The 23986-nt window shown below is 53.2% G+C and overlaps 1 protein-coding gene across 1 annotated transcript in view; it reads left to right on the forward strand.

The window, feature by feature from the left end:
* Positions 1-1100: 1100 nt before the first annotated feature.
* MYO7A (myosin VIIA) overlaps positions 1101-23986 on the forward strand; it is a 72890-nt gene continuing 50004 nt past the window's right edge. The window contains exons 1-6 of the mRNA XM_045071367.1: positions 1101-1259; positions 10251-10364; positions 15592-15744; positions 22750-22934; positions 23478-23599; positions 23680-23822. Of these exons, the coding sequence (XP_044927302.1) occupies positions 1101-1259; positions 10251-10364; positions 15592-15744; positions 22750-22934; positions 23478-23599; positions 23680-23822 (876 nt within the window). The remainder of the gene's footprint in view (positions 1260-10250; positions 10365-15591; positions 15745-22749; positions 22935-23477; positions 23600-23679; positions 23823-23986) is intronic.

Below are 23986 nucleotides of genomic sequence, written 5' to 3' on the forward strand. Positions count from 1 at the left end.
GCAGGGTCCCTGAACGGGCACAGGAAGTAGGTGGGAACAGCTGCCGTCAGTTGGCTGGTGCCAGGTGGCAGAGTCTGGGTCCCTGAGGCTGAGATGGGGTTGGGGGTATAAGGAAGTCCAGGTCCAGTGGGGGCAGCTCTGAGTTCTGTGTGAGGCATCATGGTCTCCTTCCTACCATTCGCCTTACTCCCCATAGTGGTCCAGTTAGTGGGACCAGTTAGGCTTCCCAGATTCCAGACAATGCCACGGGCCAAATATGGAAACAATAGGCCTCAAAGAGAGAAGAGAGAGAGGGAGAGAGGAGAAGGGAGGAGGAGGAGAGTAATGGGGCTTGAGGATTCTGGATAGGATGGTAGCTACTGTGGCCCACAGCCCAGCATGGACCTGAGCCAGGTGCCCCGTCCTGTGTGGCTGCCAGACACAGGAGCCCAGCTTGGTGCCTGCTGTCCTGGATAACCAGGGGACACCCTCCCCCAGGCCTCTGTGCTACCTCTGCCTCCTGGAGATCACCAGCTGGCTAGTCTCATGGCTGAGAGAGGAGGACCAGAAACGAACTGCTCAGAAGCTTCCTTCTCCTGTTCCTCCCACCCCCGGAAGACAGTTTAGCTGCCATGGCTTTGTAGAGGCAGCCAGGGAGCTAGAAGGATCTTTCATGCACCTTCCCATCGGACTCAAAAATTCATGGTTTATTGCGTTCCCCTCCATAACATCCCCAGGTTGCTTTCCATAGAAAATGTACAGATTTTTCTCCAAAACTGTAGTCCCGGTGAGGTTCCAGGTGCCTCGTTTGCACTGAGGCCCGCAGTTCGGTTCCCAGGGCGCCACATATGGTGGTCTGGGTGAAACCGGCCAGGCATCCCCACGATCAGGTGGTGGGGGGTCCGGTGCAGAGGGCCAGGCCAGCGCCGGCGCCAGGCCAGCGCCGGCGCCCCCTCCCAGGTCCCGCCCGCGGGCGTCACCTAAGCCGCCGTTGCCATGGGCCTGCAGCAGATGGCCGGGTTTAGGGTTCCCCGGCGGGCGGCGCGCACGGGATTAGGTGAATTAGGGAGCCTGAGCCGGGGACGTGCTGCCACCGGAGCCGCTGCCAGACCCTGCGCGCCATGGAGCCCTCTGCAGACCCGGCCGAACCGGCCAACCCCGCCGACCCCGCAGACCCCGCAGACCCCTCCGACCCCTCCGAAGCGCGCACCAAGCAGACGGGCAAGTGGGCGCTGGTGCGCACCCTGAACCACGCGCTGAAGAGTTATGCGGTCCTGCCGGTGAGGCCTGTGCTGGGAGGGGGAGGGTGCACCCGCGGCAAGGCGCCCTGGGCCTCTGTTTCCCCTCCTGGTGGGAACTGGGTGGTGGCCCCGAGGGCCAGGGTGCACACGGGCAGGGCCCTCTGGTGGGGCGTACCATTCCTGATTTTCAGCGTTAACTTGGCCCTGGCTGCCCCTCCTTGTGCCTGGAGCTTTTGCATTCACCCAAGATGGAGGGGCCAGATCCCAGAAGGGGCTTCCCCAGCTCTCTGGGGTCTGGAGCAGGAAGCCTCTTCAGGTGCTCGGAGGGGACTCTGGGAGATGCTTCTGGTCTGGCTGGTTCACCGGCATCAGAGCATGGCTGTGGGTCCCCTCTACCACCTGAGGTTAGCAACTGGAGACTTCTCGCTCACAGGGGCCCTTGACAAGGCATTTCCCACCTGTGAAAATAGGGCTACTAAAGCCAGTGTCCCAGAGTGATTATGAGGATGAGAGGGGAAAACAGATCCTGAGACAGATTCCTTTTCATCCCACCAAGGAAGACTGAGCCCTAGGCCCTCCCCAAGAAGGGAAGGGGCATTAGGGGCCAAGGCCCTGTTGGAAGTTGATGTTCATCCACACTGGGCTGCATGCCTGGGAGGGCAGGTGGGGGGGACCTGAAGGCTTGTGGGCTCTCTCCTCTTCCTGTGCCCTGACTCTGAGTGGGTGAACACTGTGAGCACTGAGGCCCAGAGAGACAGAAAGGCTTACCCAAAGTCATCCAGTTTTAGTGGCAGAGCTGGGACTGGAACCAAGATCTCTCTCTTTCTTTTCTTTCTTTTTTTAAATTTAATTTTATCTTTTCAGTGTTCCAAGATTCATTGTTTATGCACCACACCCAGTGCTCCATGCAATACATGCTCTCCTTAATGCCCACCACCAGGCTCACCCAACCCCCCACCTCCACCCCTCCAAAACCCTCAGATTGCTTCTCAGAGTCCACAGTCTCTCATGGTTTGTCTCCCCCTCCAATTTCCCCCAACTCACTTCGCTTCTCCATCTCCCCTTGTCCTCCATGTTATTTCTCATGCTCCACAAATAAGTGAAACCATATGATAATTGACTCTCTCTGCTTGACTTACTTCACTCAGCATAATTTCTTCCAGTCCCGCCCATGTTGATAGAAAAGCTGGGTATTCATCCTTTCTGCTGGAGGCATAATATTCCATTGTATATATGGACCACATCTTCCTTATCCATTGGACAATTGAAGGGCATCTTGGCTCTTTCCACAGTTTGGAAACTGTGGTCATTGCTGCTATGAATATTGGGGTACAGATGGACCTTGTGTTCACTACATCTTTGGGGTAAATACCCAATAGTGCAATTGCAGGGTCATAGGGTAGCCCTGTTTTTAATTTCTTAAGGAATCTCCACACTGTTTTCCAAAGTGGCTGCACCAACTTGCATTCCCACCAACAGTGTAAGAGGGTTCCCCTTTCTCCACATTCTCTCCAACATATGTTGTTTACTGTCTTGTTGATTTTGGCCGTTCTAACTGGTGTAAGGTGGTATATCAATGTGGTTTTGATTTGAATCTCCCTGATGGCTAATGATGATGAACATTTTTTCACGTGTCTGTTAGCCATTTGTATGTCTTCTTTAGAGAAGTGTCTGCTCATGTCTTCTGCCCATTTTTTGACATGATTATCTATTTTTTGGGTATTGAGTTTGAGGAATTCTTATAGATCTTGGATATCAACCCTTTGTAGTGTCATTTGTGAATATCTTCTCCCATTCTGTGGGTTGCCTCTTTGTTTTGCTGGCTGTTTCCTTTGCTATGCAGAAGCCTTTGATCTTGATGAAGTCCCAAAGTTCATTTTCACTTTTGTTTCCTTTGCCTTTGGAGACATGTCTTTAAAGAAATTGCTGTGGCTGATGTCGAAGAGGTTACTGACTATGTTCTCCTCTAGGATTTTGATAGATTTTTCTGCCTCATGTTGAGGTCTATTATCCATTTTGAGTTTATCTTTGTGTATGGTGTAAGAGAAGGTCGAGTTTCATTCCTCTAAACAAAGTTGTCCAATTTTCCCAGAACCACTTATTGAAGAGACTATCTTTTTTCCACTATGTATTTTGTCCTGCTTTGTTGAAGATTAGTTGGCCATAGAATTGCAGGTCCATATCTGGGCTGTCTACTCTGTTCCACTCATCTATGTGTCTGTTTTTGTGTCAGTACCATGCTGTCTTGGTGGTCACAGCTTTGTAGTAAAGCTTGAAATCAGGTAACGTGATACCTCCAGTTTTATTTTTCTTTTTCAGCATTTCCTTAGCAATTCAGGGTCTCCTCTGGTTCCATACAAATTTTAGGATCGTTTGTGTCAGCACTGAAAAATGTCGGAATTTTGATCAGAATGGCATTGAAAGTATAAATGACCCCAGGCAGTGTAGACTTTTTTTTTTTTTTTTTTTTTTTTTTTTAAGAAAGAAGCAGGCTCCCGTTGAGCAGAGAGCCCAATGTGGGACTTGATCCCAGGACCCTGAGACCATGACCTGAGCTGAAGTCAGAGGCTTAACCCTCTGAGCCACCCAGGCGCCCCAGACATTTTTTTAAAATAAAGATTTTATTTATTTATTTGACAGAGAGAGATCACAAGTAGGCAGAGAGGCAGGCAGAGAGAGAGAGGAAGGGAAGCAGGCTCCCTGCTGAGCAGAGATCCCGATGTGTGGCTTGATCCCAGGAACCTGAGATCATGACCTGAGCCGAAGGCAGAGGCTTAACCCACGGAGCCACCCAGGCACCCTCAGTGTAGACATTTAAACAATGTTTATTCTTCCGATCCATGAACATGGAATGCTTTTCCATCTTTTTGTGTCTTCTTCAATTTCTTTCATGAGCGTTCTGTAGTTCCTTGAGTACAGATCCTTTACTTCTTTGGTTAGGTTGATTTCCAGGTATCTTATGGCTCTTGGTGCTATAGTAAATGGAATCAATTCTCTAATTTCCCTTTCTGTATTTTCATTGTTAGTGTATAAGAAAGCAACAGATTTCTGTACATTGACTTTGTATCCTGCCACATTACTGAGTTGCTGTATGAGTTCTAGTAGTTTGGGGATGGAGTCTTTTGGGTTTTCCATATAAAGTATTGTGTCGTCTGTGAAGAGAGAGTTTGACTTCTTTGCCAATTTGAATACCTTTTAATTCTCTTTGTTGTCTGATTGCTCTTGCTAGAACTTCTAATACTATGTTGAACAGGAGTGGCGATTGTGGGCATCCTTGTAGGGTTCCTGATCACAAAGGGAAGGCTGTCAGCTTTTTCCCATTGAGGGTGATATTCACTGTGGGTTCTTCATAGATAGATTTTATGAAGTTGAGGAATGTTCCCTCTATCCCTATACTTTGAAGCATTTTAATCAGGAACGGATGCTGTATCTTGTCAAATGCTTTTTCTGAATCAATTGAGAGGACAATATGGTTCTTCTCCCTTCTCCTATTGATTTGTTCTCACACTGACTGATTTGTGAATGTTGAACCACCCTTGCACCCCAGGGGTAAATCCCACCTGCTCATGGTGGACAATCTTTTTAATGCACTGTTGGATCCTATTAGCTAGCATCTTGTTGAGAATCTTGGCATCCAAGTTCATCTAGGGATATTGGTCTGAAATTCTCTTTTTTGGTGGGGTCTTTGCTTGGTTTGGGGATCAGGATAATGCTAGCTTCATAGAAAGAGTCTGAAAGTTTTCCTTCTGTTTCTATTTTTTAAAAAGATTTTTTACTTATTTATTTGACAGAAAGAGAGAAATCACAAGTAGGCAGAGCAGCAGGCAGAGAGAGAGGGGGGAAGCAACCTCCCCACTGAGCAGAGAGCCCAATGTGGGGGTCGATCCAGGACCCTGAGATCATGACCTGAGCTGAAGGCAGAGGTTTAACCCACTGAGCCACTCAGGCACCCCTGTTTCTATTTTTTGAAATAGCTTCAGGAGAATGGGTATTATTTCTTCTTTGAAAGTTTGGTAGAGGGGCACCTGGGTGGCTCAGTGGGTTAAGGCCTCTGCCTTCGGCTCAGGTCATGGTCCCGGGGTCCTGGGATAGAGCCCCACATCGGGCTCTCTGCTCCGCAGGGAGCCTGCTTCCTCCCCTCTCTCTCTCTCTCTGCCTTCCTCTCTGCCTACTTGTGATTTCTCTCTCTCTGTCAAATAAACAAAAATCTTTATAAAAAAGAAAGGAAAAGAAAGTTTGGTAGAATTCTTCAGGGAATCCGTCAGGTCCTGGGCTCATGTTTTTTGGAAGGTTTTTGACCACTGCTTCAATCTTGTTACTAGATATTGGTCTATTCAGGTTGTCAATTTCTTCCTGATTCAGTCTTGGAAGATTATAGGTTTCCAGGAATGCATCCATTTCTTCTACGTTGCTTAACTTATTGGCATATGACTGTTAATAATTTCTGATGGTTGCTTCTATTTGGTGTTAGTTGTGATCGCTCTCCTTTCATTCATAATCTTATTAATTTGGGTCCTCTCTTTTCTTTTGGATTAGTCTGGCAAGTGGTTTATTGATCTTATTGATTCTTTCAAAGAACCAGCTTCTAGTTTCGTTGATGTGTTCTACTGTATCTTTAGTTTCTCTCTCATTGATCTCTGCTCTAATCTCGGTTATTTTCCTTATTGTGTGTGGGGTTGGCTTAATTTGTTGTTGGTTTTTACAGTTCTTTAAGGTGTAAAGAGAGCTGGTGTATTCTGGATTTTTCAATTTTTTTTTTTTAAGATTTTATTTTTATTTGTCAGAGAGAGAAGAGCGAGAGTGAGCGCAGGCAGGCAGAGTGGCAGGTAGAGGCAGAGGGAGAAGCAGGCTCCCTGCCAAGCAAGGAGCCTGATGTGGGCCTCGATCCCAGGACGCTGGGTCATGACCTGGGCCGAAGGCAGCTGCTTAACCAACTGAGCCACCCAGGCGTCCTGGATTTTTCAATTTTTTGAGCGAGACTTGGATGGCTGTGTATTTTCCCCTTAGGACCAACTTTGCCATATCCCATAGATTTTGGGCCGAATTGTCTTCATTCTCATTGGTTTCCATGAATTGTTTAAGTTCTTCTTTGAGTTCTTGGTTGATCCAAACATTCTTAAGCAGGGTGGTCTTAAGCTTCTTTCTTGAATTCTCTCCAAACTTTTTCTTGTGGTTGAGTTCCAGTTTCAAAGCATTGTGGTCTGAGAATATGCAAGGAATAATCTCAATCTTTTGGTTCTTTCTTTTTTAAGATATTGTTTATTTTGAGAGAGAAAGGGTACACACAAGCAGGGGTAACAGCAGGCAGAGGGAGAAGCAGGCTCCCTGCTTAGCAAGGAACCTGATGTGGGACTCGATCCCAGGACCCCAGGGATTGTTTATAACCTGAGCAGAAGGCAGACAGTTAAGATTTCTAAATTGTGTGTTCACTGTGGGTGTGTCCAGCTTCCCTGGTGAGGGGGGTGGGGTCCCAGGTACTTTTGAGAACTTTTAAGATCGATCCATTCTGAGAAATCACCACTCAGGGTCTGGGAGACTCTCTGCTCTAGCCACACATGTGACAGAAGAGAAACTGGAACTGGCCCCCTGTCATGTGGCCATACTGAGGCATCCATCAGGTCACAAAAAGGATTCTCAATTCAAAGTGAAGTCCCTAGTGGGGCGCCCTTCACAACGAGTGGTTATGAATGGGGCCAGATGCAGGCATCAGTGCCTGGGGTCTGGGGATTGGAGGGGTCAGTGGGGTAAGACCTGGGGCCCAATACTCCTTTCCTCTCCTCCCTCTTTCTGCCCCACAAAGACAGTTCCTGTTCTTTTCCATCTTCCTTCCCTCACCCAGCTGAGACTCCCAACCCATGCTGCTTTTGGTCCAGGCCCTGCCCTGCAGGTGCTCCCAGTTTTATCCATCACCATCATGACTATGACCAGGTACATTTGTTTCTTTGGGCCTCAGTTTCCTCATCTGTAAAAATGAAGACTCCTTCAACCCACCTGCATTCTGATGCCCTAAGAACTTACCCTGGGACCATGGAAACTTCTCTCCTCAGAAGTTCTCAGGTCTCAGAATTTCCCCTGAGGCCTCTTAGCTGCCATTTTAGCCTTTTTCTTCAAGTTGAGACCCAGAGAAGAAGAAGAGAAATTTAAGTCCCTGTCCTCCTCCTGACTGTTCTTGATTAGGAGAGTTCTAGTCATTGTTTCTGTAGGCTCTGAGCTCCCTGCTCAGCCTCTCTGAGCTCCCATTTCCTGATCCCATGAGGTCTTTTATTTTGGTTATCCTCTGTTCCCTGAGCAGGATGCATTTTTCTGTGTGCCAGGCTCTGTCCTGGGTCAGGGGATACAGGTGACTCAGACTCTTGCCTTCCAGCTCTGCCCTCCACTGAGGCTCCCAACATGACCCACAAGCCATGTAAGGCCAGGGGTCCTATCAGTGTTTCCTGTTTTGCTCACAGAACTGGGTTCAGAGAGATGTCAGGAAAGAGCACTGGATTTCGTTTGGCAGCTTTGGGCTTCATTCCTAGTTTTACTACAGAACAGCTGGGTGAATTTGGGCAAGTTTCTTGAACTCTTTTGAGGAGATGAGGTAGATATAGAATGCTCTGCCTGAGGGGTGTCAGTGAGATTAATCACAGGGAAGCATCTAACTTGCTGCCTGGCCCATCGTGGGTGTACTGGGAGTTAGCATGAAGAAACATCCTGGCCAGCCTGGCTTCTAGAAGTTAGTGTTTGTCTCTGTCTCTGGCTCTTTCTCTCTCCTGCTATACATTCTTCATTCTTTCTCACACACCCGCGGTCACATGCTTTGTCTCTTAGACACACACACACTCTCTCTCTCTTTCTTTCTCTCTCATCGAGAGACAAATTCTGTTTTTTGGTGTTTGACTCTGGGGAGTCCCTGATGAGACACAGCCCCAGCCCTATACTTGGCGGTGTGTGTGTGTGTGTGTGTGTGTGTGTGTGTTCCATGCTAGTGGTGAAATGTTGCATAGATGGTGGTCATCCCGTGTGGTGCTGGCTGTCAGGGGCAAGCCCAGAGGCCCTGGAGCCTGGAGGAGTGCCCCCATTCTCTACAGCAGCCAGAGAGAGCTTTTGAAAATGTAAATTTGTCATGTCATTCTCCTGCTTAAAACCTTCCAATGGCTTTTTGTCATCCGTAAAAGAAAGTCCAACCTCTGTCATGGTTACAGGGCCCTGTGTAACCTGGTACCTGCTCGTGGTCCTCCCACACCCTCCTCTCATCTGGCTGTAGGCACTCTGCCTTTCCCATCTGTTCCCGGCTCTGTCCCCAGAGCTGGAATGGGGCGGGTCCACAGGGGGTTCTCCATAAATACCTGCGGGATGAATGAATGAGCTCTTCAGCAGTTGGGCAGGAGATGGAGGAGGAAGATGGGGAGGTGGGTGGGGCCAGAATTCCTGCACAGACTGGTGGGCATCCTCCCTGTGGACAGGTGGGCAGGGGAGTGGGCAGGTGGAGAAGAGCAGTATGAGCAGCCGGTGGCCGGTGGCCTGGAACTCAGTGTGACTGAAGGCTGTCAGGAAGCGCAGTTTGGGACAGAAGGGTGACATGGGGCACCTTATGGGAAGCAGCCATGCAGCCTGGGCACGCAGCACAGATGCTCGGGAAATAGTTCTCTTCCCCAGAGGCTCTCCAATTTTCCCCTCCGTTTTCTGGGAGAAAGCTCACATTCAGAGCTAGCCTGTCTCTGACAGCCTGTCTCTTGACATGCGTAACCTCCCACGAAGTGGCAGCTATGGCTGAAAAATAGTTGATTCCGAAGGGAAGAGGGGGAGGCCAACGCAGGGAGGTGCTGGCCTTGAGACTCCCTGAGCCCACCCATCAGACACTGGCAGAGACTGAGGCTCAAGTTAGTCAGCGACTTGTCCAAGGCCCAGCCTGGACAAGCCTGGAGCCCGTTCTCCTGCCTCCCCGCCCAGAGCCGTTTACTCTCGGCTGTCCCCGCAGGGTGACTGGATTGTCCTCTGTTTTATCAGCTGTTCTGTTTCTAACTGCTGGGAGGTAGTGGTAAATTCTCCTTTTATTAGGATGTCTGCATTCTCTCACCCTCTGGGGCAATACTCTGGTTCGGATTAAGATAAACTCCCAGCTGTACCTGCAGGCCGGTGACGGGGAGCCTCTGTGGTGCTGGGTCTTGCCCGGGGCTGTGAGGGCTGTTGTCCGCTCTGCCGTCCATGTGCTTGGGCCCTTCCCAGTCCTCACCATCCTCTGCAGCAATAGCGTGAGCGTGTTTGCTCAGCTGTTTGTTTTCTGTCTCCTCCCAGATGCAGTGCAGACTCCACTGTCACTGCGGGATCCCCAGTATTTAGATCAGTCAGTGCCTCGTATTTAGTAGGTGCTCAGTACATATTTGTGGAATGTACCCGTGCCGAAAGCATCTGTTCTAAGTCCATTTCTCTGCCTCTGGGTTTTGGGTTTGTCTTCCGTGTTCCTTACTGGGTATGTAGTAAGAGCAGGGGCACAGCGTGACACCCTCCCCCTCAAGGTCAGGGCTCTTCCTGCAAGCCAGGAGGCAGTGTTGGGGGACTCATATCGCAGGGCCCAGCTCAGAGCAGTCACTGTGAGGAGCCCACCCCTGTGACTCTGAGACTTGCCCCTGCAGGTGATGGGGGCTGTTTGGGTATCCTGTGAGGATGCCTCCTTTAGGACAGAGAGAAAGTGGTTTGGGTGTCTTGGTGTTTCAGCCTGAATCTCAACAGATTTGCTATCTGTGTAGGGGGTGTAGAGCCTTGGACAGAGCTGGGCACTGGACAGGCCTGGGTGTGAAGCTGCCCAGCCAAGGGGTCTCTTTCCTGCTCCAAGCCTCCGCTTATCTATCTGTGAGATGGGGACAGTAAGAGCTGATAAGAGGGGGGATTGAAGACCTTGGATCAGAGCTGGGCCTGGGGCCTGGCACCAGCTGGCTTCCAGCCCTTTCTTCCCTCTCCTGTGGTTGGCACAGGAGCCTCTGTTGGGATGCATGACGGCCCAGGATACCCCTCCCTGCTCACCTGGCTGTGACTCTGTCTCACCCACAGGGGGACTATGTCTGGATGGACCTGAGATCTGGGCAGGAATTTGACGTACCCATCGGAGCAGTGGTGAAGCTCTGTGACTCTGGGCAGATCCAGGTGGTGGACGATGAAGGCAATGTGAGTAGCCCCCTACCTCCCCTGCCCCTAGGCCTTTGGGAAGACCCAGGCAGACAGGTCACCTGAGGCAGGGGCTGGGAAGGAACCTGAGGGTGTTGGAGGCAGTGCCTGTGCCCCTACTTCCACTTCTCAGATACCCCATCTTCCATGCAACTTTCTCACTGCCCCAGCAAGATGGTGCTTCCCTTTCTGGCCAACCTCCTGGATTCTATTTCCATGAGCACTCCGGGCATTCTGCCTAGTGTTCAAGATGGGTGTGTGTGTGTGTGTGTGTGTGTGTGTGTGTATGTGGTGGGGGGGCACCTGCCCGTGTGTGGTGGTGGGCAGGGGGTGATGCCAGACTGGGAGCTCCTCAGGCACAGGGGTGCTTTGAGTTAGACAGATTGGATTCCAATCCCATCCTGCCCATTTGTCACTAATGCAACCTTCACCAAGTCTCCTTCCCTTCTGAGCCTCAATTTCCTCTTCTGTAAAATGGGGATCATAGTAACTGTCTCATCAGGTTATTGACCCATATGTTGGGGCCCCCGTAGAGAATACCTCAGTAAAGTGAGCTAGACTAAAAATGCCTGTAGTCTTGCTCTATTGGGTTACAGCATCCTAGGAATTCATTGCTTACCTTGGCACTGCCCTAGGAATCTGTCTAACAGATTAACCCTTTATTTCTTGCAGCCCTGAAGGGAAAGGATACGGGAGGTTTAAGTTTTGTGGGTAGTGGGCGTGGGGAAGGATGGGAAAATGTGAGGTCAGAGTCATGCCCTGGAGAAGGCAGGTAGTCTGGAGGAGGGCCCAGAGGGGAAGCACGTGTGTACGTGGCATGGGCAGGTGGGGATGTGGTCCCAAGAACAGAGTCCTAGCTTATCAGGGATGTGAGGGAACCAGGGAGATTCAGTCCTACCGTCACTGGCATTGTGCCTGGTGATATGCCCAGTGCTGGGGAACACAGAGATAGAACCAAGTTTCTGTCTTGGGGTCCAAGATTGCTGGGGGCAAAAGAGGGTGCAGTGACTGGGAACAGAGGGCCTCACTGGGGGCAGGGACAGTCTTGGGGGCCTGGAGGCCAGGTGCTGGCCATAAAGGGAGCAGGGGGCTCACTCTTGTTCCTGCAGCTTTCAGGGACACCCCCATGGGGTCTTCAAATCCCTTTGACCCCAGCTCTGTCTTTGGGTCTTCATAGCATCCATGAGAAGCAAATGTTCTGTTTCCCAAGGGGAAGTTGGGACAGGGAGGGACCACCAGACCTGGCCACACAGCTAGTAAGTGATGGTGCTGGGATGAGTACCCAGGACCTTCGGCCTCTGTGTAGTGTTTCCTGGGTCCATATCTCAGTGGCAGCTCTGGCGCTCAGATTCTGTTGAGCCAAGCTTTGTCCCTGCAGCCTTTAGAACCGGAGGGCCTGGGGCACCTGGGTGGCTCAGTGGGTTGAGCCGCTGCCTTCAGCTCGGGTCATGATCTCGGGGTCCTGGGATTGAGTCCCACATTGGGCACTCTGCTCAGCAGGGAGCCTGCTTCCTCCTCTCTCTCTGCCTGCCTCTATGCCTACTTGTGATCTCTCTCTGTCAAATAAATAAATAAAATCTTAAAAAAAAAAAAAAAAAAGAACCGGAGGGCCTGCAGAGCCTTCTGGAGGCTCTGGTTCTGGGACCTTCTAGGAAGCCACTGTGAGCTTAGAGCCAGAGAAGGGGGCACAGGTTCGGCTGGCAGCCCAGACAGGCCCACAAACCCGCCGAGTGGGGCCCTGGGACTCTGCCTGCAAGCTTACGTTTCACCTGGGTCATGTTGCACGTCAGATGGTGTCCTGTAACCATGTCACTGGATCCCAGAGCCCCCGTCCCACCTCTCCCACTAAAGCCCTGGGGGTAGGGGTTGCAGCTGGGGAGGGAAATGACTAGGTGGCCGGAAGCAGGTCAGGGAGTCTGGCTAGCCTCTGTGGCCTTGAGCCCAGGGCTTCTGGCCTCCTAGGGGCTTTCCCATTCCCCTCCCTACCACCTCTGCCCTCCAGGCTGTTGTCTTTGACCCCTCTGACTTCCAAGGCTCCCTTAACTCTAGGGCAGGGACTAAGGGAGTCCCATCTGCTTCCCCTGAGACCCAAGGCCAGGGCCAGAGAGGGTTCTCTGTAAAGCCTTGCTGAATGAATGAGTAGATGAATAAATGATCCTCAAGAGGACCCTAACATTCTGTCTTTGCCGGAGCTGTTCCCATTGCCAGAGGCACCCCTTCCTCCCTTCCTCTGCAGAGCTCATAGTCCCTTTCTCTCCAGTACCAGGACAGCTCCTTTTTTTTCCCGAATATGTCCCCCGTCCCTGGGGCTGGCCATGTTCTCTCTCTGGCATTCCTTCAGAGCCAGGCCTCCATTTGTGCCCTGGTTATACTTTGGTCTGTGCTGTAGGGGCCTGTGGACATTGACCTGTGGGCTGCTGACATCGGTTGAGGGTCCTTCCGTGCAGGGAAGGGGTGAGGAGAGGCTTGGCTCTGCCGTGTAACAGGGTGAGCCAGGTGATCGCTTGAGTGTGACTCCCCACTGTTAAATGGTGACTGGTTGTTCTGTTATGGGATGCTATGAGGAATGAACGAGAACAAAGATGTCCTCTGTAAAACCAGAAAGCATTGCAGTAATAATACCCAACCCTGGATGTACAGTTGCCAGGCACCAGCACTTTTTAGACATGGTGGGAGGGAAACCAAAGTTAGCCTTTAGTGTCTCAATTAATCCCCCCAAGGTCTCCAGAAGACAGGATGGTTACTCTAATTCCCATTGAATAGACGAGGTCATGGACGCCCAGGGATTCCAAGTGGCGTGCGCTGGGCTGCAGGGTTGCCTCCCCCTGCTGTGCTGAACGGTTAGGGGAGGGACCGTGGGGACTGGAGGTGGGGGTCGAGGGAGGAAGGCTGACAGCCTGCCCAGGCATCCTCTCTCTGGCCCGCGCTGGAGCCTACCACCGAGTCTGTGAGCAGGGACCGGTTAGAGGGGAATTTTCCAACTGGATCACCGTTTATCAAGAAATAGGTTAAAATGGGAGAAAGGAATGTTCCACTCAGGACTGGAAAGTCCAGGCAGGTTCTTTGATCTCCCTATCCGGCCCATTCATGCCTCAGAGAGGGCTGTGTGAGGGCCTGAGCTGGACTGAAGCACTCCTGGTCTAGGAGGGGCCATGAAATGCCAGGGCAGTTGTAGTGGTGGGCTCTGGCTGGCCCTGTCCCCGCTCCCTCTAAGGGCCAGGTGCAGGCCACCGTCCTACTCTGATCCTATTTTCTTGGGTGAAGTGAGAGGGTGGAAAAAAGGGACTATGAGGGTCTCTCCATGACTAGGATTTCTGCTTCTAATTCAGAACTGGTCCCCCGTAGCCCACCAGCTAGCTGTCTGTCCTATCAGATTCCCTGCCACATCATTCGTGTGTGGCTCCTGTGTGACGCACTGTGGACCAAGGGTCTTGAAGACACGGGGTCTGGCTGCCATGAGTCCCCAGCTTTGGGGCACACTAGGAGGTCAGAACTGCATTCAGACAATGGCAGCCCATTGTGCCCACCGCCTTTCCATGGGAGACCCAGACGACGTGGTGGTCCAGGGGAGGCGCTGACACATTCCTGTGGTGGAGGTGGGGGGATAGCACAGTGGAACGTGTAAGAGGGGGCAGCATGGTCAGCAAAGGCTTTAGAAATGGGAAACTTTTGAGCTGTGCCTCGAAGGCTGAATAGAAAGGAAGTAAAGGGAAAAGCATGAGCAAGGCCACGAAGTGTCTGGGAAAGTGGAGACCAAGCTTCTCTGGCTTGAAAGTACAGGGGATTGCTGGAGCAAAGGCCCGGAACTCCTTGTGTCCACCTCAGGCTGGCCTTTGAATACCAGGCTGCAGTGTGGGGAGAACAGGGAAGGGCTCTAAGCCCCAAAGTGCTGTGATCAGACAGGTGCATGAGGCAGCTCCCAGGGGGATGAGGGGCTGGAGGGCAGCCAGGGCCAGGGGGCCAGGTGAGAGATGATGGTCTGGATCAGGACAGGGGCTTAAAGCTGGTGAGGAGGGGACTGATTCACAGGGTTGAGTGAGTAGCCCTGGGTGACAGTTAGATTGGGGCTGAGATGAGATGAGGAGGTGATGCCTCAGATTCTTGCTAGTGTCCAGCTTTTGAGGTTGGTTATTCCAGAGGGGACCTGGAGGAGAAGCAGCTATGGGAGGACATGTGTGCATCACACCTACCCACCAAGTCTTAGGGCCAGAGCTGGGAGGTGGCAAAGGGGGTCCCCTTCTCCTCCCCTGTTTCCAAAACTCAAACTCCTGGGGGTCCTGAGGCTCCCAGGGTTCTGGCATTTGAGAACAGGTAGGGGCCCCCAGAGGGCTACGGTGTCTCACTCAGGCTGTGGCCATACCCTGGAGCACAGTTTACCCTCACCTTGCTGAGAAGCTAGATTGTGAGAAGGTGCTGGAAACTGCCTTGGGGAAGGAGGGAGGGATTTCCAGGTTTGTTGAAACTGCCAACGCCATTGGCCAGATGTCCCACTGGAAGCCCCCCTACCCCGCCCCCGCCAACCCCCAGCAGAAGATACTGCAGGGAAGAATAGGGAGAGCCATGGAGGCAACCTCTCTTCTAGTTTCCACATCTGTTCATGAGCACCAAAAGTTCAACCTTGCTCCACATTCATCAACAAGCCCAGTGAGATCTATCCCCAGTGGATCCACTGCTACACCTCATTTGCCAGCCTCAGAGGCTTAGTCTGGAACTCTCTCTCCCCACATCTTACAGGGGTCTCTTACCCATCATTCAGATCTCTGCTCAAATGTTACCTCTCTGGAGAGGTAGTTCCTGAAGACCCTAGGGGAGTTCCCCTCCCTGGTCTCTATCCTATATGCCTGTGGGTTTATTCTTGGCACTGTCTGAAATTACTTTTGATGCCTTTGTTTACCAGAGCCTGCATCTGAAGTCTAGTCTAATTCCATCTTGCAAAGTGACTGGGGGGGACTCAAATTCCCTTTATGAGAATTCTGAGTGGGGCCAAAATCCCTGCCCTGCTCAGCTTTTAGGTCTGCAGAGAGAATTCCTGGAGGGGAGGAGTGGTCCACAGAGAGTGTGGGTGGGCAGCACCATCCTCAGACGCTCACACCTGATAATGAGAGTGGCCACAGGAGAGGAGGAGGCCCTTATCAGGGTCGCACAGACCTGGGATCCCTGTGTCCAGCAGAGCACAGCCTGGGTCTCAGGGGCCCCGCCTAACTAGAACCACGGTACTTCCCCACAGGAACACTGGATCTCCCCGCAGAATGCCACGCACATCAAGCCCATGCACCCCACGTCAGTCCACGGTGTGGAGGACATGATCCGCCTGGGAGACCTCAACGAGGCCGGCATTCTGCGCAACCTGCTGATCCGCTACCGCGACCACCTCATCTACGTGAGTGCTGCCCCGCCCACGCAGCCCCGCCCATGCGCTGCCCCGCCCACTCCTGAGAGCCCGCTCTCCAGAGGCCCTCAGAGACTCTCTGCCAGCAACAGCTTGGTCTGAAATCATCCCTTCTTTAGACTGCAGCTTGTGTGGTCTGGGATTGGAGAAGGGAGCGGTGTGTACCACGTCTTCGTGTGCCTCCGCAGGCCATTGCTCGGGTCGGTGAGAGGCTACGTGTTTTGCCCAGAGTTGAGGAACTGCTGCCTCCTCTGGGTTCGCCATAGGATGAGAGCCTCCCATCCTACTGGTCCTCCAGTGAGGAGAGGATGGATCAGGAGTCTGTATCCTCAGAGGAGGAGGGAAGAGGGAACATGCTCCTTGACTCCACAAACCCTTGACCTAAGAACCAGTCATACGTACACTCCACATTCTTAGACCTTGAAACTTAAAAGGACAAATAGTCTCAGTTAGCCAGGACTGACCTGATCTCAGGAGGTGGGTTCAGAGACTGTCAGAATACAAAGAGGCCGTGGAGATTGTATCCTAAAGGTTCTCACACGTTTTGGTTTCAGGAACCTTTGATGCTCTTAAAATTATTGAGGACTCCCAAGAGGATTTGTTAATGTAGGCTGTATCTATTGATACTTACCATATTAAGAATTAAAACCAAGAAACTTAACAAAATGGATTAATTTGTTAAAAAATAACCATAAAAATCCATTTACAGGAAAAGCTTTTTTTAATGAGACATCGCTCTAAATATGCCCCCCAAATTAGCAAGAAGAGTGGTAGTGTTTTATAATTTTTTGAAATACCTTTAATGTCTGGCTTAATAGAAGACCACTAATTCTCCTGTCTGCTTCACACCCAGGCCGATGTGAGACTGTTTGGTTGAAGCATATGAGGAAGAGCAGGCCGCACAGACACGGAGGTGGAAAGGAACTTGCAGACCTCTTGAAAGGGCCTTTGGGAGCCTCAGGGGTCTCCGGACCATACTCTCAGACCCACTGACCTAGTCCCATAGTCCCATTTTATAGACAGGGAAACTGAGCCCCATGAGGTTTAGCCAGGCCCAGAGCTGTGTGCTGGGGTCGCTGCATGTCTCTGACCCAGACCCTCCCTCAAGCAGCTCCAGGTGAAGGAAAGCATGGTTGCGGAAACAGGAGAGCAGGATAGAGTCCCCCTCCCTAGGCAGGTCCCCAGGCCGCAGGCCGGTGGGTAGAGGGGGTGTCCTTGGGTGACAGGTATTGTGTGGTGTGCTCGAGGTAAGTACAGACAGAGTAGGTTCTGCAGGGTCTGGGGGTGGTGAGGCCTCACTCCCAGCTCAGGGAGAGGATTGGGGTTCCCAGAGTGGGTTAGAGAGCATTCCGGAAGGCGCGCTGTGTGGATCAAAGGCTGGAGGCAGGACAGGGCCTGGTGAGCGAGCAGCACAGTGTCCCTCACATTGTCAGCCCCATGAGGAGGAATCAGGGAGACAGGTCTAGAAGCCCTGAAATTTGTCCCTGAGCAGTCACAACAGGGAGCTGCATCAAGGTCAGGGATCCATCCTCTTGGCAGCCCTGGAATTGTGGCCACTTTGCAGCCAGGGAAGCCCTCTGCGACCCTCCCCACTCTGGGACCCTCCACCACTTCAGACTCCCAAGGGGAGACTGTGCCCAAGCCCTAGACATTTACCCACTAGGCATGAAGAGCAAGTGGCTTTTGCTGGGAGCCCTTTAGCAATGATAAAGTCCCTCTTACTCTTTCCTGCACCTGAGAGAGGGCAGGGCAGGGCACAGGTGGCCCCTCCAGATTTGAAGAGCATCACCCAGACAGAAGGATGGGGCTAGAACTGGAGCCCAGGCTGGAGATAACCCCATGAAGACCTGCGAGTTTCCTTACTCGCTCTTCTCCCTAGGTGGGAGGGGGTCACCCAGGGTGCTAGAGCACTCTGTGGTTGCTCTCCCGGGGCTGGGTGGAGCCTGACATGGGTCTGGAGATAAGTAGGGAGCCTGCCTCTCCCTCCCACCTCCCCCTCAGGGAGGCCACTACCAGAGCTAATGTCCTGACCCAATCTCCTGTCAGGAGGAGCTGGGTAAGAGGAGGATTGTCCCCACCAGAGACCCCCACCCCAGACCATATCTAAGAACAGCTCAGAGGTGAGGTCACTGGTTATTTTGCACAAAGTTTATTGATTCTTGTGGGCAAACTGGTTCCTCATGTGTGAGAGGCAGTCAGTGGACTGAATCAGAGAACCAAGGCAAACACAGGATTCACAAAGGAGGGGGAAAGAGAAAACTTCAAGAAGAGCAAATCTTATTTGTGAAATTTGGGAGGATGGATCGAGCCGCTGGCAGCTAGCAGAGAAATCAGCTTTGTGTCCTCGAGTAGGCTGGTGAGGGGAGCAAGGGAAAGAATTTCTGAGATTTATGGTTTCTCCAGAAAGCTCTGAGATCTGTGCCATTTGCTTAATTAGAAGTTCTCACCAGTAACCTTTCTGGTGGTCTCTTTTTGGGTGGGGGAGAGGGGGTAGGGGACAGGGTAGGGCACTGAGTCGAGATGAGGTGCCTAAGTAGCCTTCTTGTACAGGAATCACCTGGGCGGTCCCCAGCTCACTTGGTCCACGAGCCTAAGATTCTGGGTGTCAGTTGGTCTGGGGACCCCTTCTGTTCAAGGATTGCTCTGTTCAAGGTTTCGACTTGCTCACTCTCTGTGATGGGTAGATGGGGTAGGACCAGAGCTTTGAAGAAGCAGCTGGGCCATTGTTCCACCAGAAACCATACCTGTCCCTAACCATGGCAACCCCTGGTCACTTCATGGCTTGGGTTACCCTGGGCACAGTCCCGCGTACCTAGGATTTCCTCCAATTACCATGGCCGTTCACAGCCCTGGGCTAGATGATGTGCTGTCCCTGACTATCTGCCTTGGGCTTGCCCACTGCAGCTAGCCTGCCTCCTAGGAGCCTGAGGGACAGCACCCCAGGGCCACAAATCAGCCCCAGACACCCCCAGTGGGGAAAGACTCTCACAGGACACCTAGAAACCCCTGGCTGGGTGGTCTCAGAGGCCAGGTGTCCTCCCTGGGTCCTGCAGGAAGCAAGTGGCAGGGCCAATGGGGATCCGGGGCTCCCTGATGCTAAACGGACTAGAGTCTGGGACACCTGGGTGGCCTTTGGGGAGTCCCTGTTCTTCTCTGGTCTCAGCCTTCCCTCTGGCACAAGGAAAGACTTCCTGTGTGAGCACCTCTGTGACTCTAGGAAGGTATGTGTGCCCAGGAAGTGTCTTGGTCTCCATGGCCTGCTGAGGGAGATACCCCAGGGCCAGTAGGCCTGGAGACTTCCTGGAAGAGGTGGAGCCATTCCTGTCACATCTCTTGGAATGTGTCTCTGGCTCCAGAGAGGTCCTCAGAACTCTGCCTGGGGACCTGGGGCCCCTAGGCACCACGTGTGCTGTGTGCTTGGCTTGGGAATAGCCCTTATCTCTCCTCCTCCCAGCCTATGGCCCCAAAGGCAGACTTTCTTCCTGGAGGCTGGAGCAGGAGGCCTGTGCTGGGCAGCTGGGCATTAACCCCCTGTTGACCATGGGCCATAGAGAGAGAGAGAGGGAGAGAGAGAGAGGACTGGAGGCATTCAGGGAGCCATGCTAAGAACCTTGGGGGACAGACAGGGGTAGGATGGGCCTGGGTCTTGTTGCCCATGGTGGCCAAGCCCCTCCCTTCTGCACTCCTCCATTGCTACCTCCACAGTCCCCCAGGTGTATTCCTGGGGTTCCGATCAGCCCAGCCCTAGGTAAGACCTAGGCTTGGGTGCCAGCAGTCCCCCCCACCCCCATTCAGCTCTGTGCTTCTCTAGTATGTGATCTTGGAGTCCCTCTGCTTCCCAGAGGCTGAGTTCTCCCATCTGGAAAGGACCATGTAACTCTTCCCAGCAGCCTTCTGAGGAGGACAGGCTGGTGTCGCTGGCAGGTTCTCCCCTCGGCTCCCTTCTCTGCCCTTTCCTATGAGCAGCAATTACTGCTGTCCACTCCGTTTCTTCTCCACCTGCTCGTCATTCTTTCGATCATGCAGAAACATTCGCTGAGCCTGTTGTATGTGCCGTGCACATGCCTGGGTCTGGGTAGGGAGGACAGCGCCTCTAGAGGGTGGAGGCCTTGGACCCGAATTATAGAGGAGTCGGGGAGCTGAGGGACAGGGACCATGCAGATCACATAGGAGGTTGCCTGGCTTCCTGTGGGGGTGATCATCTCTGCGTGGACAGCAGGAGTTAGCTGGGTGAGGGGGCAGGGGGTGGAGTTTGGTGCTGTTAGCTGAAGGGTTAATGCAGACGGGGCTTCCTGGCATGGGATGCCGCTGGTGAGGACCAGCGCCCTGGCATCTTGTGTCCTGTAGGCATGGGAAACCGCTTGAGGGTTTTCAGCAGGGGATGACACAGTCCCATTCTTGAAAAGCTGGCCCTGGCTCCAAGTGAAGGGTGGATGGCAGGGGGCGCCTGCGGCAGTCTGTGAGAGCCTATGGTGCCCGGGGCCTGAGGCCTGGCTGTGCCACCCGAGAGAGGTGGGCTGGGAGGAAGGAGAGGGAGGCAGAGAAGGGCTTCCTGGGTGCCACCCTGGGTGAAGGATGGGGGACTCTGTCAGCCAAGTTGGGCAGTGTGAGAAGGAGCCGTGCTGGTGCAGAGGGTGGGGTCCGGTCTGGACAAGTGGGTGAGCAGAATGGGGGGACATCCAGGAGGGGGAGCCTGGTGCTATGGGGGGCCCTGGAAGCTCTGCAGGAGAGGGGAGGTTCTGGGCCCCACCCCAGGAAGGCTTCTCCCAGTTTTTATCAGTGCCTCCTCTCTGGCACTGCCTGGGCCTGCACATGGCTGCCGGGCCTGATCCCAGGACCACCCCTGTCTGGCTCTGGCTGCCTCTGTTGACTGGCTCATTAGGCCTGAAATGGTGTCTCTACCTCCAGACTCCAGGACAACCATTCATCCTCTCTCAGCTGCCAAAGCGACCTTTCTCCAAAAGACCTTCCAAATGCCATGCCCTTTCACGCCTCTGTGCTTGATTCCCACGGACCAGCCTTCACGCCCCCTCTCCCTCCGCCCCCATCTTCTCCACCAGAGGAATCTGCTGCCTCCCCCAGGCCCAGGCTTTTCCTCCCTGGCCCCCACAGTGTGGCTGTTGGCCTCCCCCTGAGTCCCAGTGGAGGGTCCTTGAACGACTGTGTGGAGCTGATCTCCCGCCCCATTTGTGATCACAGACCAGGTGGTTCCCTGTCACTTTATTAAGGAAGGTGGCATGTAAACACAGCTTCTCTATAACCAGGCACATGCCAAAGGCTATGCCCTTCAGTTTTCATATAACCTCGGGGTGGAGGGGTAGGGGGGAAGTGCTAACCATCCCCCTTTTACAGATGAACAAACTGAGGTGTAGACAAGCAAAGTGATCCATGGAAAAGACGTTCTTTGGGGCTGACTCCCTCCCTTGGGCCAGCTGGTTCCCACAGCCAGGGAGTGCTGAGCTGTAGGTCATGGGGTCGAGGTACCCTGGGGCTGGCAGTTCGTGGCTTCCGATCTGAGATGTGAGCCCAGTCCCAAGTTGTGTGGGGTGTTCTTGGTGGAGAAGCTCCTTGCCTCCCATTCCTCATTGACCATCTCTCTCTCCTGTTCCTTCCTTTCCAATCTCAGACCCATTGTGGAGGGCGGGTAAGTAAGGCAGAGCTGGCTCACGCTCTCAGGACGTGCTTGGCCTGGCAGCCCCCTGCAGCCTGCGTCCTTGTCCTGCCCCACCTTTCCCTGTCTGGGCTCTTGCATGCACTCAGGAGGTCTGTACCAGCAGGTGCAGCAGCCCCTGGCTTGGGCTGCTTGGAGGGAGAGCCCGGGTGGCAGAGGAGCGTCCCCTGGGGCTCAGAGCAGGGCGGTAAATGGCGAGGCGGCCAGAGCCAGGACTGGAACTTGGGTCTGGACTGCCGAGCCCGAGGCTGCTTTGCATGGCCACAGCCGACCCTGGTTTGGGCCTTTCCCCTGGAATGCGGTGCTGGCAGACGCACTTGCCCAGCATGGCCACCTTGGGCTGAGTCTGCTGGGCATGGCTTTGTTCTGGGGTGATGTTATATGGCCTTGGTAGAAGGCTGTGGACCCGGTTGTTACTTCCTCTGTGTGGTCACCTCTTTTTTCAGCCTCTCCAGGTCCAGATGTCCATCCATCCATCACCAATTATAGGCTGCGCCTGACCTTTTCAAGCTGGGCTGGGGAGGGTGGGGAGGGAGCAGTAACCCCTGGGTACTTTATTCTGCCGTGGTGGCAAGAGGCCCACACCGTGTTGGCCCCTGTGTGGCAAGGCCCCGGGCTTACAGCAGGAAACCTCGTGCATCAGCAGAGGAGCCCAAGAACAGAAAGGCCCCTAGAAGTTTATCTTAGGTGCACTGGGCCCCCCACCTGTGCTGGCCAGGATGACTGGAGGTGCCCTGTCCCCCAGAACACAGGGATCCCTCTGTCCTGGGGCCGTGCTGCAGAGACTGGGGCCTGCCCAGCCCCCAGACCACATCCCGTAGCCCCTTCAGCATGCTGTGCCTTCGTTCTATTCCCCTGAACCAACCCAGCCTCTGCTCAGGCATGGTCCAGTTTACGAATGTTACTCTAAACCTCCGGGATACAGGGCTTGGAGGCAAAAGTGGGAACTAGCATTGCAGGAGTACCTATGGTGAACTATGACTTTCATGATTTTTAAAATCCACCATCTCCTCATCTTTAGAAATAGTGACATTGTGCCCATTTTACAGATAAAGGTAAGGAAATAGAGGCTTAGAGACCCTCTCCCACTTCCTTCCTCCCTTCATCAAACCTCACTGAATACCTACTCTGACCCAGACCCAATGGTAGTTTGCAGACCCCTCCCCCAGCTCGCAGAGAGGCAGGATTCTGATCCCAGGTCCATGTGACTCCAAAGCCAGGGCTGTGCCTTCCACAGGATGGAGCAGGGTGGAGCCTGAGAACTTTCTAGAGTTCAAGCCTCCCCCATGGGAAGTAACAAGTTCCTCGTCCCTTTGTGCCCACAGACGTACACAGGCTCCATCCTGGTGGCTGTGAACCCCTACCAGCTGCTCTCCATCTACTCACCAGAGCATATCCGCCAGTATACCAACAAGAAGATTGGAGAGATGCCCCCCCACATATTTGCCATTGCTGATAATTGCTATTTCAACATGAAGCGCAACAGCCGTGACCAGTGCTGCATCATCAGGTGGGCGGCCCGGCACCGGATTGGGGCTTAGTCCCAGAGCTCCAGCTTTGTGTTCCTGCTAATGCTTCATCATGTAGAGAATCCCCTCCCTTTCCCAGGTCTTACATCTCTGTTAATGCTGCCAAAGTTCTTGTTAGCTTTTGAGGCCAACCTTGTTTATTACTGATTCCTGTTAAGTTAGAGTCAGATGACATTTTGGGCCCTTATTCTCTCTTGGGCAGAGGGTAACAAGACAAAGCATTGATATAGCATCAGTCTATGTCATGCTCCATGGAAGGTGTGGATGGCGTGGGGCGTGTGTGAGTGTGTGTGTGTTTGTGTGTGTGTGTGTCTAAATGAAGGACAAGGAAAGTACCTTTGGTGTGGCAGAGCCCTGAGGTCCTGGAGCCTTTCCCATCCCTGAAAGGTCCATACTGTCAGTCTATTTTATAGTCTGGGGAGTGGGGAGGTGTAGGTGGGGGAAGCAGCGTGAGCTGAAGCCCCGTAGGGAGAGGCCCCCACAGACCGTGATGGGCCCTGACTCTCTCTGGATCTGCTCTGCAGTGGGGAGTCTGGGGCAGGAAAGACCGAGAGCACCAAGCTGATCCTGCAGTTCCTGGCGGCCATAAGCGGGCAGCACTCCTGGATTGAGCAGCAGGTGCTGGAAGCCACCCCCATCCTGGAAGGTAGGGCCAGGGCTCGCAGAGTCGGGCTGGGGGGCTAGGTGCGTGCTGACCTCGCTCATGACCCTCTCCCCACCCCGAAGCGTTTGGGAACGCCAAGACCATCCGCAATGACAACTCAAGCCGCTTCGGGAAGTACATCGACATCCACTTCAACAAGCGGGGTGCCATCGAGGGCGCCAAGATCGAGCAGTACCTGCTGGAGAAGTCCCGTGTCTGCCGCCAGGTGGGCTGAGCCCAGGGCGGAGCTGGCCCTGCCCTGAAGCCCCAGCTTCGGGGGTGGTGGGGGTACCGCACAGTGTGGATCGGGCTAGACCGCTGCCTGCTCCCTGCGGTGCCTGAATTCCCGCCATGAAGCCGCCCACAGGGGCTTTTTTGGTCACTATTTTG

Source organism: Mustela putorius, unplaced genomic scaffold (genome assembly GCF_011764305.1).
Source record: "Mustela putorius furo isolate JIRA1106 unplaced genomic scaffold, ASM1176430v1.1 tig00003987_pilon_pilon_pilon, whole genome shotgun sequence".
NCBI classification, from domain to species: Eukaryota; Metazoa; Chordata; class Mammalia; order Carnivora; family Mustelidae; genus Mustela; species Mustela putorius.